General features: G+C 44.8%; 1 protein-coding gene across 1 annotated transcript in view; it reads right to left on the bottom strand.

Moving 5' to 3' along the window:
• The window catches only part of RYR2 (ryanodine receptor 2), a 3,071,198-nt gene that overhangs the window by 1,357,235 nt on the left and 1,698,896 nt on the right, over positions 1–15,067 (bottom strand). The window contains exon 55 of the mRNA XM_078648003.1: positions 13,631–13,757. Within this exon, the coding sequence (XP_078504129.1) occupies positions 13,631–13,757 (127 nt within the window). The remainder of the gene's footprint in view (positions 1–13,630; positions 13,758–15,067) is intronic.

The raw sequence follows: 15,067 nt of genomic DNA on the forward strand, positions 1-15,067 counted from the left end.
CTATAGGTGAAGAGGTATCAGTCAATAAAATTCGAAGAGCCACCGAATGCATGTGCGTTCCCAAGCGTTTGAAAAGGGGTTTCAACCAGTATCTCCTTGGATGGATATAGTCTGGGCACTCGAAGAGTACATGTGCCACCGTCTCAGGCCTGGTTGGACAACAAGCGCAAAAGGGGGATAAATGGGCATAGGACTTCCACTTCGATATAGTTGCTTTTAGCGGAAGGGTGCCAACTCTAAACTTGAAGTAAAGGGCCCTATCCACTGGCATAGTAATTAGGTCCATGTAGGGTTCGTATAATACCACATCCTTTATTTTAAGAAACGCTACCGTCGAATTACAATGATGTGGATTCCCAATTAGTTGACACGCGACCCAATTTCAATATAATTTTTTGAGGACTGCCTTAGGAGGGGCAGATCTTGAAGTCCAGCAATCTCCTAGGCCCAGTTCCCCCAAAAGAGTTTTTGTGTCCCTCAGCCACTTGATCTTATTCCAGCCCCCCATGTTCAATATTTCCAATAGGCCGTCGGCATAGGATTTTAATTCCGGGACCCTCCATATGCGGGACCATAGGAGCAATGGGCGAAGACGGGCCTGGTCTTTAATGCTTTTACAGCCCAAGTCCAAGAGCACTGGAACTGTTGGGGTGCTCAAGGGGAGAGCTAGGAGGTCCTTCAGGAACTTGTTTTCAGTCTTGGATAAGGGTTTCAAATTGCAGTGACCCCATAACTCCGCACAGTACAGGGCAGATGTGACCCCCCTTGCCTTGTAAATCTCAATTGCAGGCGCCACTGAGGATCTGGGAGATGCATGATATTCCTTGAGTAAAGCACCTCCTACCCTTTTGTGACAGAGGACCATCTAGTCGATGTGTGAAGGCCAACTCATTTTATCATTCAGGCGTAAGCCCAAATAGTCAAATTCGGTAACCTTCTCCAAAGGGACTGAGTTCAGAATAGGAGGGCGACCTAATTTCCTTGGTGGGCGTAGTATAAGATATTTCGTTTTTTCTACGTTTATCACCAGCCCTCTGGATTCGCAAAAGTCCTGAGAGCGAGTCAACAACTTCTGGAGCCCCTGAGGGGTCTTTGAAATGAGCAGAGTGTCATCCGCGAACAATAATGTTGGGATCCGCACACCCCCCAGACAGGGTGCGTCCGCAGGTTCCTGTAGCAGATGCTCCACCACACCATTTACATACAGGGAAAAAAGTGTGGGAGCTAACTCGCAACCCTGTCTGACACCCCTACAGACAGGAATCCTATCTGTTGTTTCGCCATTTCTCCCCCAGCGACCCTGGGCAAAATTGTTCGTGTGGAGTTTCATTAGAAGGAACAGAATGTACGGGGGCAGGCCCAGGCGATGGAGAACCCTCCAGAGTTCTTCCCTGGGAACTAGGTCAAAGGCAGTCTTCAAGTCAATGAAGGCCAAATAAAGACTGCCCTTGCCCAGTTCCACCACCTTCCAGTGCAGTAATGTTAGCCTAAAGACCTGCTCAATTGTACCTGTTCCTGGGCGGAAGCCTGCTTGGAAGTCCGATAGGACTTGGTTCTCATCCACCCATTGAAGAATTCTCCCCAGAATGACTTTTCCAGCTACTTTTTGTGTAGAGTCAATCAGGCTTATTGGCCTATAGTTCCCTGGAATGTCTCTACTTCCCTTTTTGTATATGGGGACTACCACTGCCCCTCTCCACGACTCTGGGATCGGGCCGCCCTCCAAGATAGCATTCAAGAGGGCCGAAATTATTTGACCCCAATCCGATGGGTAGGCCCGCAGTAAATCCCCTGGGAGCCCATCCGGGCCTGCAGCTTTCAGTGGGACCACGGTTTTGATGGCCTTCTCAACCTCCCGGGATGTGAACAAGCCAAAAGAGCTATCCTCCATTGAAAAGGAAAGTAGAGCTGGCTCGTTTAGTGGCCCTTCTATCGCTGAATATAAGGCCCCGAAATGACGGAACCAGTTCTGGGGTGGGATGGTACAAGTTCTCAGAGTGTCGTCGGGTCTATTATGGAAGCCTATCAGTTTCCAGAACCCCCTAGCATCTTTATCCTTACTAGCAACCAACAACTCTGCCCAGAATTTCTCCTCCCATTCCTTCTTTGCTAACTGGATCAATTTGGAGTAGACCTTCCTAGCCTCCTTTGTCCTAACTTGAGATTTTGCTTTGACTGCCTCGACTAGGTTTTTTTTTGCCTCCCTACAGTTGTGGTTGTACCAGCCGTCTCTTTTATTGGCCCTTTCTTTTGCCCCACCATGCCTCTTACACACAGTAAACAAATTTGTCAAGGCCCCAGTTAGTCCACAAAATACTTCACATGCCTCCCCCGAGCCCCCTTCAACTACGCCCAAATTCTGGTGGGCTAAGGCCAATAATTGGGACACAGCCTCAAGTTTTCCGGCAGACAGGCGAAGTTTTGACCACTTCAAGCGTCTACCGCAAAGGGATACCTCCGCCTCACCCAAGTCAACTATGGCGCTAGATACGGGACCCCCACTAATGACAGACCACCACGGAGCTAGAGTGAGGGACAACAGATTATGATCACTTTCAACTGTAGGTAATATTACCATATCCCTCACTGAGCTCCACAAGCACACATCAAGCACAGATGTAATCGATTCTTGATGTGTGGTTGGGCCTATTATATGTATGGGCACCCCCCCTGTCCGAGCTTGTCCTTCCATTAAGGGCCCTCAGGCCGTACTCTGTACTAAGGGCATTTAGCTACAGTGCCACCTCTGACCATTTTTTGATCGGGGGCAGCTCTAAGACAGGTATCCCCTCCTGCCATCCTCCTCATCCTGGTCCTGAGTAACATCCGAGCCCAAAGGCTCGAACGTACAATTTACATCACCTGCAACCAAGCTGCAGGCTTTGTGTGACGTTGCCCCTAACAAGTCCTCCAGCAAAGCAATTGTGGGAGACTGCCTCCCTCCCTTAGTGCCACGGGCATAAACATTAAATATGTTCAAAACAACACGGCCCCTGACATCCTTCAATATGATATTAAGTAGATCTGGGCTATTGGTCTTAGTTTCCACTACCCTACAATTTAGGGATGAAGCTACCCAGATAAGAAGTTCCCCCGAGGGTCGTCCTCTGCCCGATTCTGAGCAGACAGCTGGAATGGCATAAGCAGAGTACCCCACCCTGTGTACTGGCTCCCTGCTCCACGTCTCCTGGAAGATGCATATGGAATATTCTTCCACTAATGCATTCCAGTCCGGCAGTGCCAGTTTTCTAGTTATTCCTGCAACGTTCCAGCTGAAGACCTTGAAGACTTGGTCCGTCACAGCAGGAGCGCAACGGGAAACTATTTACTTTTCTTACCTGACCCGCCGCTCCTCCTCTTCATGTCGCCACCACTGCACCGCCGCCTCTTCATGTCGTCGCCGCCGCTACTCACTGCACCACTGCACCACCGCCCCTCCATGACGCCACAGCCCCTCCATGACGCCGCCGCTCCTCCATGACGCCGCCGCTCCTTCTTCGTCATGACGCACATCGCGTCGCGGCCAGCGCTAGGTCCCGGCCGGCGCTACTTTCAGGGGACTACTTTGTTTTGTAAATTAATTTGTTTATTTTGCTTTTTTTTTTATGTATATAGCCTATGTCCATCTACACACCCTGACATTTTCAAAGATGTATCGGGTGTGTAGATTGGCGCTGTGGTTCCCGAGATTACCTTGCCAAAAGGTGCAAGTTCTCTCTTTATAATAGTAGTATAGATAGCGATTGGTTACTTTGTTGCATTCTGCAGCACATATAGAAGTGGCAAATCATCAATATTTAATTATTGTATATGTGCAGGAAGGGACACCTTCCTGCACATAAAAACTAATTACATGCCCCTTTCACGCAAAGTGATGCGTGTAAAGGGGCCGTATTTACAAGGTGGTGTTAACTCACAAAAAGTTGCTTAGCACCACTTTTTAAATATGGAAAAGTCATAGCACCACAAGAACATCACTAAAAGTGATGTTCTTGTGGCGCTATTTCCTTGTACATATACCCCTTTGCCTTTTACAAAGGTGGGTAATGTCTTTCATCGTCACTTGATTTACCAAGGCGAACCTTAACTTTTTTCCATGCAGTCAGTTGTCCTGCTAGAGGTCAGGGTGTCAGGTGTCAGGATTCTACTCCAGATTTCCCCACATATCATTGATCGCTGCCCTGACTGAGGGTGGGAATTGCTGCAGCACCATGAATTCCTAGGTCACTGGAAGTCTCGCTGTAAGGAGGAAAACTGTGGGCAGTCACATAATAAAAATATGTAGATCTATCAATTTAAACATTTAGGTGCAATGGTCAGCTTGCCTACGAGCCTCGGGTCCAACTCCTAAAATACTGTAAATATTGCACTAGCAGATAACCAATAGGCCAGCACATATCTACTTGCAGTCTTGCACTGTACCTGGGAACCTCAAGTACATCAGGTTAGGTGCCTCTCAAAATCTGAGTGTGGAAAGCACCCATGATTTATGAAGGGCAAAGCCTCAAGTGGTCATGTGTCGCTCCATGCATGGTAGATCAGATATAGGTGGGCTGAGGATACCATTCTGCCTGTGAGCATGGAGGTTCCAGTTAATCAGTTCAACCATGATCTCCTATTAGTGGGCTTGGTGGGCCATGAGGCTGCTGGATCTGATAAGCTTTTTATTGTTAAATTGGAAAAGAGGGGCAGATATCTAATAATCATGAAGAACATTCAAAACAGTAAAACGATAAATAGAATTGGGTTGCAGGAGCACTCAATGATAAAAAGGCGACTTCAAGATCCTTATTCTGTAGATACTGATGATGGTGGGGTAAAAGTGCTGCAATGGAATATTGCAGGTCTGAAAAGGAACTTTGAACCTCTTCTGTCTGTTATTGAGGAGAAAAAACATCATGATTTTTGCACTGCAAGAGACCTGGGAACTGGATGAGATGATGATGAGTGATTATAGAGTTTTTAGCATTAAAGCAGTTAAGGGAAAATGTGGTCGCCCTGCGGGGGGCTTAGCCGTTATGATATCTGTAAAATATGAAATTGCTGGGGTCATTATGTTTCATGGATTTTCCAATTTTTTGACAATGTCAATCTTTGGTCTGTCATTGAAAAAGCAGGATGAAAGAGGAAAAACGGCATCCCAGATTTAATATTAATCAATACGTACGTCTCACTGAACAAATGGCAGGATAAACAGCTAAATGAGTTGGCAGCTTTGATAGAGAAGGTTCATTTGCCCTTTCCCCATGTGCCAATCTTGTTGATGGGTGATTTCAATGCTGAGATTCCCCTTAGCCCATAGAAGGATAAATACCAATTGGAGAAAGAAAATGCTTTGGGAATTCCAGGTCAGGTTTTGGAGCACCAGCAGGGGGATGTGATAGGTAGACAATTAGTTACATTGTTAGATAACCTGAACATGATTATTATTAATAGCAGGTGTATATGGGATCAGCCGGCCCGACTCACTTTTCATAATGGGCGTGTGTTAACATTAATAGATTATGTAATTATCTCTTCCGAACATTTTGGCATAGTACTGGACCTAGTAGTAGGTGATTAGCCGAGATGCCCACGGGCCTTCGTTCGCGCTTTATAAGTGCTATAAATAAATAAATAAATAAATAAATTTAGCAGGTAGTGATCATAAGCTACTAATACTTTAATGGCATTGTGCTGCCCATTTAAGATACCAATGGGAGAATAGTCAGCCAAACAACTGCGTTAACAAGCGTAAATTAGTATGAGCAGGAACACCTACACTTTACACCATGAATGAAATGATGAGGCTGTTGACAGACCAGACCACTTTATCACTTCAGCATATAGTGCAAGATTATGAGAACTTAATTGCCTCCACAAGTGACGTGGCGATTACAGGCTTAAATAGGAGTCCGGGTAGGAAGGACACATCAGGCTCCATTGAGGCGCAGGCTAAGGCTACATTAAACAAGAACATAAGAGATGCCTATAAAATAGGTGGGGCTAATCGGGAGTGCTACATTAATCTGCATAGAACCATCTATAGGAAAGAGATAATACTAAAAGTTTGGGAGGAAAAAGGGAATGTTTGGACAAAGGCAACTGTCTCCCTGCAAATGGGATGCATTAAGGGCTTCTGGAACATAATTAATGGTGTGGTGGGGTTATCTAAAGAAATTGTAGGTGTGCCGGCTCACAAAGAAACATGGGTGAGGTACAGATCTGAGCTGTACAAAGTGAAAGAAGCAAACATGGGAGTATTGGCGAGCATGTTTGCCAGGATCCCAAAGAAGGTGTTAGGGAGAGCTAATTGGCTCCTTCAGTAAGTAGTATTAAATCTATAATAAAAGGCTTTTAAAGCTTTAGGGCCCAAGAGCTGGATGGCCAAAGTCCTGGCTCAGGTGTTTGGAGCGATAATCAGTGGATTTGATATACCAAAAACCTGGAAAGGCAGTATTAGGGTTCCACTGTATAAAAAGGGTCAACAGGACCTGCCATCGAGCTATCGTATGATTACCCTTTGGACATCCCCAGTAAGATTTATGCTAACCATCTGAAAAAATGTTAGCTAAAGTCCATATGGTTTTTTGTAAAGGCTATCCAACAACATATGGTTTCATAATGCTAAATCTCTTGGCCGACAAAGATACCCTTAAAATGAAACGGTCCCTTTGTATCATGTATCGATTTGTCAACAGCGTTTAACACTATTAATAGGGCATTACTAAGGGAGAGGAAGCGTAAATGGTCCCCCGGGTCGATTAAAGTTGATAATTCAACTACATGAGGGCTAGTGGACAAGGGTTAAACTAGGGGGAAACGGATCCTTCTCCAGAAAAAATCGCCATGCCCGAGACTTAGACAGCGGTGAATATTGGTTTGGCTTCTATTTTCTATGTGTATATTGTAGATGCCATGGTAGGATTAAACCAAGTTCGGTCTTTTCCACCAACATTAGGACCCAAGGCCATTTCAGAAATGTTTTATGTTGATGATACTGCATTGTTGGATCTCACGCCGGTTGGCTTTCAGAGGCAACTGGATGTCTTCGCTAAATACTGTAAGTCAAATGATTTGAAAATAAATACGGTTAAAATAAAAGTTATCGTCTTTTCAAAAAGAAGGGTGTAGTCCATTAGGCCTAAGTCTAAAAAAAAAGGAAAATGGTGGCTAAGTGGTATTCCAGTGGAGGTGGTTAATGAATATAGATATTTAGGACTTTTTTTTAGAAGGCAAGGTGCATTACATAAGTTAGACCTTGGTCCGGACCACAATTCTGTTGAAGGTTTTACAGGAATCTCTAATGATAAAATTGTAAATCTGTTATTGTACAGCTGTGAAGCCATGCCAGCAAAATATCTTAAGGGGTTGCAGACTATTGAAATGAACATCTGGAAAAAATATCTCAGCTTGCCCGGAGGATCAGTAAATAGTGCCCGGAGATTAGAACTGGACCTCAGTAATATATTATTTAAATATAAACAGCAAATCCTTAACTATTAGTCTTCTCTCCCTAATGCAGCGGGGGCTCCTTAATGCAAATAATAAAATCCTACCTGTGGGAGAAGTACATTGGCCAATTGACTGTTAATCTCCTGGATGGCAAGGTCTCTCTGGATATTCCAGAGGAGTATGATTTTCAAAATATGTCTGTGGTCCAGCATTGAATGAATATAGCATGGTACAACGCAGTTGTTACATCGCGTTCTGTAACAACGGAGGCTTTACAACAACCCGTTGTTACAACACAATGCCATTACATTGCAAGTCATTAGATCGGCCTGCACTAGAGGGCGCTCTAACATTAGGAATAGTATAGTTTACTATTCCAACTCCACCCTGCGCAACAGTAGGGAAGGTGCTGGAGCGCCATCTAGTGCAAGTCGATCTATTGACTTGCGATGTAATGGCATGGCGTTGTTACAACCGCGTCGTTATGGGACGCGATGTAACAACCGCGTTTTAAGATTGTTTCCCGCATTGAATACTTTTTTTAAATTAATTTTATTGAAATACATTTGCTCAACAGACAATACAAAACAAATCAAACATAACACCTCCAGACATATGTTTCATCTGTATCATCATATCAACATCATCATGTATATGACAGCCAGTGTTATAGCAGGTGGTTGTGTAATGCGTACGGTTTGTCAACTGGGCAAACATCTATTCATTAAATATCATGGAGAGCTTCCGGGGTTCCAAGCAGATATGTGGTGAGCGGAGTCATATGTCCTTCGGTTGTGACGTCATGGGTAGTTCCTCTGAGTATGTTGCCAGAGTGTCACTGTATGTATGTATGTATTTTAATGCTTGTTAAGCGCGACTGTCACCCAGAGGGTATCCTGGCGCTGAGATCAGTTCAACCATCCGGTGTATGCTTTAGACTACTCTTGGAAAAAGATATGTTTTGAGATCCCTTTTAAAAGAGACCAGATCTTGTCTGCTCCTCAGCGTCAGAGGTAGAGTGTTCCACATTGTGGCGGCTGTGAAGCTAAAAGCACGACCGCCCATTCTCACTCTATTTATCCACGGAATTCTCACTAGAAACGCCGATGCGGATCTCAAAGGTCTGGCGGCCTGGTACCACGAAAAGAGATTTTGCAGTGGTATTGGTCCTTGACCATGCAGAGCTCCAAAGATCAGGCATAGAGCCTTATAAGAGATTCTCTGCTGGACCGGTAACCAATGAAGGTCCGCCAAAGCTCCAGAAGAGGAAGCCGAGCGTGGAAGGGACAAAGCTAATTTAGCCGCCATATTTTGAATCCTTTGTAACTTAAGGATCAGGGTCTTTGGAGCTCCCAGAAGTAGTGCGTTGCAGTAGTCCAACCTACTGAGAATGGTACTATGCACTACTTCTGCTCTAGCTTCCCGAGGAAGAAGCGGCAGTATCTTCAGAAGAGCACGGAGCAGACCCATACAAGTCCCTACAGTCCTATTCACCGAGACGTCAAGTTGTAGATTTGATTTGAACACGACTCCCAAATTGCGAGCTGATTCTGCAGCCTCCACCGAGCCTGGTATAGAAGTAGGCCAAAAGCCTTCCGGCAGGGTACGAGGGAGTCGGTCTAAGGAGCAGTGCAATATCTCCGTCTTCGACCCATTGAATTGGAGTGAGTTGGCTTGCAACCACTTTGCTGTGGCCGACATACACTGATGAAAAGCGTCCCTCGAAACCACCTCAGAACCATCAAAAGAAAAAATCAATTGTGAATCATCGGCATAATTGATGACTTGTATGCCGAATGACTTTATAAGTTGTATCAAAGGTTGGAGGTACAGATTAAAAAGAATCGGGCTTATCGCAGAACCCTGGGGGACACCTTGATTCACCTGACGTATGTCAGAACGAAAAGGTGGTAATGCCACAGCCTGTTGTCTATTGGCGAGATATGATGTTAACCAGGATAGAGCCAATCCGGTTATTCCCGCATTTCGAAGGCGGCCCAATAAGACCTCGTTGTTCACCGTGTCAAACGCGGCCGACATGTCAAGCAGCACTAAAAATGCTGACTTGCCCCTGTCGACACACGTTCGCAGATCGTTCAACACGTGACCAGAGCAGTCTCTGTGCCATGGGCCGGTCTGAAGCCAAATTGGGCTGCGTCCAGGCAGAAGTTGGTTTCCAGGAAGTTGGCCAAGGCTCTCGTAACCCACTTCTCCAAGATTTTTATCGCGAATGGCAAGAGCGAAATAGGCCTATAATTGGCTGGGCAGAGGGGGTCCAAGGTGGCCTTTTTTAGCAAAGGTGTTACAATTGCCAACTTCCAACTGTCTGGAACTGATGCAGTAGCCAACGATTGGCAACAGATTAAGTGTAGCGGGGGAAACAACTCGCCTTGAAAGGCCTTCCAAATCTTATGCGGCATGGGGTCTAGAGGCGAGCCTGAGGATACACAGTTGGCCAGTGCACATAACTCCTCCAATGAGGGGACAGGGAAACTTGGCAACTGACAAGTCCTCTCCTTATTCTTACTCTCCTCGGATACCGGATGACCAAGGGATACAGAGGGAGAAGACAAAGATGGTATATGCTGTCTGGAGACTTCTAGTCCCTTCAGAATGTTCCTAATTTTGTCATCAAAAGCGAGGGCTAAGGAGTCGCAAAGCTCCTGAGACACAGGGGTGGAAGGTGCAGCACATGAGGGGTTGGATAAGCTCTTTACCAGTTTGAACAAAGTCTGTGATTTATTAGGTGCTTTTGCCAAGGTCTCTTCCAAAAACCTAGCTTTAGCTACACTACAATATTACACCATATCTTTCAGCCAACTCTCATATTTTGGTGCATGGCGCTGACCCCAGTTTATAGACACCTGCCTTTTAGCCAACAGAAGCACAACTGCCACGAATTGCCACCCCTGGGGCTTTAGCTTCTTTACTAAACCCAGTAAACAGACCTGAATAGTACATTCAACTGAGACAACCGTCATTAAACACAGGTCCCACACCACCCTGTTCCAAAAAATATGGACCTCTGAACAACTCCACGCAAGATGCATGAAATCTGCGTCTTGTGTCTTCACACATGCCGCATCTATACAATCTGACTAGTGTATAGTATATTTGTTGCAGGTATCTAAAATGCATTAAGCGCAGATTGCAGTTTGGGGTTAGGATGTCCATGAGCATGCGGCTAAATACCCATTCCTCCTGTGCCATGGGTGCGCCTAGCGCCATATCCATAGCTCCAGGGCAGCCTCTGAGCATGGCGAGCTGTTCACCTGTAAAGCGTTGTACAATTTAGTCACCAGGTTTTGTCTGGCGGGGCTACTGATCAATATCTGCAGTGATTCTAGGATGGAGGACTCCTCAGGGAATGAGGGATAGAGGGTTTTTACTGCCAAGTGGAGGCGGTGGTATGTGAAAAGAAATAACGGTGATTTGTTGCTGATAAATGCTAGGTCTGTGGATTCTAGGAATTTCCTATCGAGATACGTCTTCCATAGTTACAATACCCATTTTTCATTGAAGAGAGAAGCTACCCTCTTCTTGCGACACCAAGGTAGCCAGATGGTGACCTCAGGGAAGTGCAGGGGCATTCGCTCCTATGATGTGCCAATTCACTGTGGTACATTTAACAACATTTATTTCAGCATGGGCGGGCTCCCTGTTCGTGTGTAGAAGGATATTACGGAGCGGTATGGGGTGTGCATCTTCTGCTTCAACTGCCACATGAGGCGTAAAGCCATGGGGTTGGTGCCAGTAATGCGCATGTAGCGCATGCACATATAAATAATACAGATATAAATCTGGTGCACTAAAACCGGCCAGATTATATGGTAAGGTCAGGACCTGCCAAGCAATTCTAGGCTGCTTTCCCGCCCACGCCAGCCTTATCAATTGTGTCTATAGGGTCTTAAAGAGGCTCATGGAAGTTGTATAGGAATGTTGCTAAATATGTAAAGGAAGCGTGGTAGTACCACCATCTTCATTATAGCCACTCTGTCTGCCCTAGATACTGGCATCTTGATTCATCTATCCACCTGTTCTTCCAGTTTGCCTGGGGCCTGACCAAAGTTTTCCCTGACCACCATCTCTCGTTCATTATGTATCCATATTCCCAGGTACTTTACCAGATCAGTGCGCCACTCTAGTGGGAATTCCAAATAAGGGGTTTTGTGCACGGTGTCAGTGGAATGGCAAATTACTTATTCCAATTCACACTAAGCCCAGAGTGTCTTTCAAACTGGATGTACTCTCTGAGCAGCGGTGGCAGATGCACTGATGGTTGTCTAATATAGAGGACCATGTCATCTGAATACAATGACACACCTATTGGGTGCTAATGAAATTTAAGCCCTGCCTCCTCGTGTCTCTGATGTACTATGCATGCCAGTGGTTCTAGTGCAATGGGGAACAGGAGCAGTGAAAGAGGACAGCCCTGTTGAGTTCCTCAATGTATGTGTAGTACCAATGACATGTGCCCGTTCACCCGAACCCTCGCAAAGGCCCGTGTATAAAAATTTGCTCCACCTCATGAATGAAACCGGTATATTCATGTGTTCAAATATTGTAAAAATGTATTCCCACTGTATTGAGTTAAGGGTCGTGGCTCCATCGAGTAATACAGCAACAGCCTCCAGCTCTGGGTTTAGCCGATGTTGGAGTGCAAATATCGTACAAACTTTATGCCCAGTGGATTTCTTTGAGACAAATCCGGACTGGTCCAGCAGTACCAAATTCAACAATAGTGGTTGGAGCCTGTTAGCGAGGATCTTCACTAGGATTTTTGCATGAACATTTATTAATGAAAGGGGCCTGTACGACTCACTATGCTCCGGGAGCTTATCTGGCTTGAGGAGTATGGCAACTAGGGCTTCACGTAATGTTGAGAGGAGAATTTGCCTGTTATATGCATCCTCATACATTGTATGAAGATGGGTGCAATCTAGTCACTGAATTCTTTAAAGAACTTGCATGTCAGCACATCTGAGCCAGGGGCTGTGCCATTAGGTAATGCCCATATGGCCTCACGCACCTCCTCCCGCTCTATTGGCCGCCCTAAGTATTCGCATTGCCCTGCTGAAAGCCATGCCAGGGCAATGTCATCAAAATATTTTTTGATTTCATCCGGTGTAGAAGTTACATGAGAGGCATACCGAGTCTTGTAGAGGTCTGCAAATTCCTTCAAAATATGGGGCGTTTCATAATGATCCTCCCCATTTTCATCCGTTATTTTTATCACCTTCGGCAGGCCTCCCCCGGGTTTCAGTTCATCCAGGCATACCCCCTGTCTGTAGGTCCGTGCTACAAATCTGCTCGAGAGATATGTCAGTTCCCTCTCTGCCAAATCTTGGAGATGAGGTCCCTAATGGTAGCCAGGGTATTGTTACTTGGTTCACGCTCGTACTCCTCCTCCAACTGACGAATATTAATTTCTACGTTTTTAATTTGCGTTCTGGTGTCTTTTAATATCCCTAATTTGGTACCTATACAGAACCCCTAATGGTTGCCTTAAAGCCTCCCATAGAATGTCTGCCTCAAACATTGAATTCTGATTTATAGCAAAACACTCAATGACTGCTTTCCAAATTGTCTCTCTATATACCAGATCCAATAACGTGGTAGCTTTAAACCTCCACGTGAATCGGGGGGGGAGGGGGGGTGCACATAGGGACCTCAATCATCAGATTTGCTGGCTTGTGATCCAACAGCTTCCTCAGTAGATGTTGTATGTCCGTCACCCAGGTACTAACTGCCCTGGTCACAAGCCAGTAATCAAGACATACCACATGGCATGAACTGAGGAGATGAACATGCCTTCCCATCCTTCAGGATTGCCTACCCTCAATGCATCTACCATGTTGAAATGCTCTATCCCTTCTTGCAGCACTGTTGCCAACAGTCTGACCAACCCAGCATGTGGGGCTGATCGGCCATAGGACATGTTGCTTTCAGGTCTTCTCCCCAAAGTGCTAATTATGATAGTAGAATAAGTGAATATTTTAGAGGTTTTTACTAAGCTGAACCTTTCTTATTACAACAAAAATATTTAAAAATTAAAAGCACAACAATAAATAAGCAGATGAAGTAGAATTATAGAATGTAATCCCTGTAATTGGGCATATAGTCTGACTTTAAAGTTACGCTTTGGGCTTTTGGCAGTGAATGAGCTGGCCTTAAGATAGAATGAACATTGATATACCTTGAAACTGCGTAGCCATTGCTTTGCAGGAATTTGAGGATGTCCTGGGCTTTCTCTCGGTCCTTGGCTTTTTCTTTGGCCGTTAACGTATCATAGGGTACCAGCAAGGGGTGATTGCCTCCTCCAACTGTTAAAAAGATAAAACAGACATCTCATGATGAATACGGTAACATCACATGACAGTTGTAGCATGTATAGCGAAACATCCTTGCACATTTCTTTCACAATTGCTTAATCGAAAGATATGCTCATCACTTTGCATCATAGAAATCGCCCTTCACATGTATTATTGAGGCATAAATGTATATTACACAAAATACAGTGTTATGATAGCTCATCATATTTATGGGTAAAATGATATAATTTCGTTTGGAATGTTCATGATACAGTAAGGTATTTATGGCTCTATTGGCAAAGATGTTTAGTTCTGCAGCGCACAAGAACATGTCAGCAGTTTTAAAGGCACTCTTGCAAAAACTGGACCACACAAATTTTGCAAAAATTATGGTAAAGTAACAAATAGATCACTTATGCTGATATTAGGTAAACTCAGTAAAGAAGAAAATGGAAGAGAATAATTCTGCACTATGTTTGTTTCAGCTTGCTTGGTAAGTATTTTCATAGATTCTTTGTTTAATCACTCGGTTTAAAATTTCTGTATGTTTTCCATAGTCAAATGGGTGATTTATAAAACAGACTCTTCTTTTGGCACAAAGTGTTTGGCTAGGATTGACTATCCAATGCATATTAGGATTTGTGATGCATAATTTCCCAAAGTAGAGCAAACTTCTGCTATGTGCTGCCTTTCATTACTTTGCGTTGAGAGGATTGTGCATGCATTGTACATAGGCATTCCCATGCAACCCCCTTCTACGTTTTGATGCAAATCCCTATCTTCAAACATTCATAGACCGGGATTTGCATCAAAATCTTATGCCTCTTTGACGCCAGCATAATGATAAGAAATGTTTCCATTTTGATTCGTTTTTCTGCTTTCCATACATGCTGCATTTTACAGCACAACTACAAAGCAGGAAAGGAATTAAAGGGTAGTTTCTGTACTGGAAGGTTCCCCTCCAGCACAAAAACTATTCCTTACTGAATACACACATCCTTGAACTTGGAGCGAGGATGTTTTCGTTGGCACATGGCAGACTAAATAGTACCAGTGCAAGGAAAGAGAAAACAGCACCATATCTCAGTAGATGTAGCACTGCTCTGCTCTCTCCGCTCTAGGGCGATGCGATCGGTGCCACCGCACCGGGTGCTGGCTTCCAGGGGGCGGCGTTTTTTCAAGTTTATTATTATTTTAAAGCACCCGCTGCTGCTGCACTCGTTTCCTCCAGCAATTTCCGGGCAACAAAATATGTCAGGATAAATCCTGTGATTAATGTTCTTCCTGAAGAGAGATTGGAGTTTTGTTTAATTGGGGGTTTA

Source organism: Lissotriton helveticus, chromosome 6 (assembly GCF_964261635.1).
Source record: "Lissotriton helveticus chromosome 6, aLisHel1.1, whole genome shotgun sequence".
Classification (NCBI taxonomy): domain Eukaryota; kingdom Metazoa; phylum Chordata; class Amphibia; order Caudata; family Salamandridae; genus Lissotriton; species Lissotriton helveticus.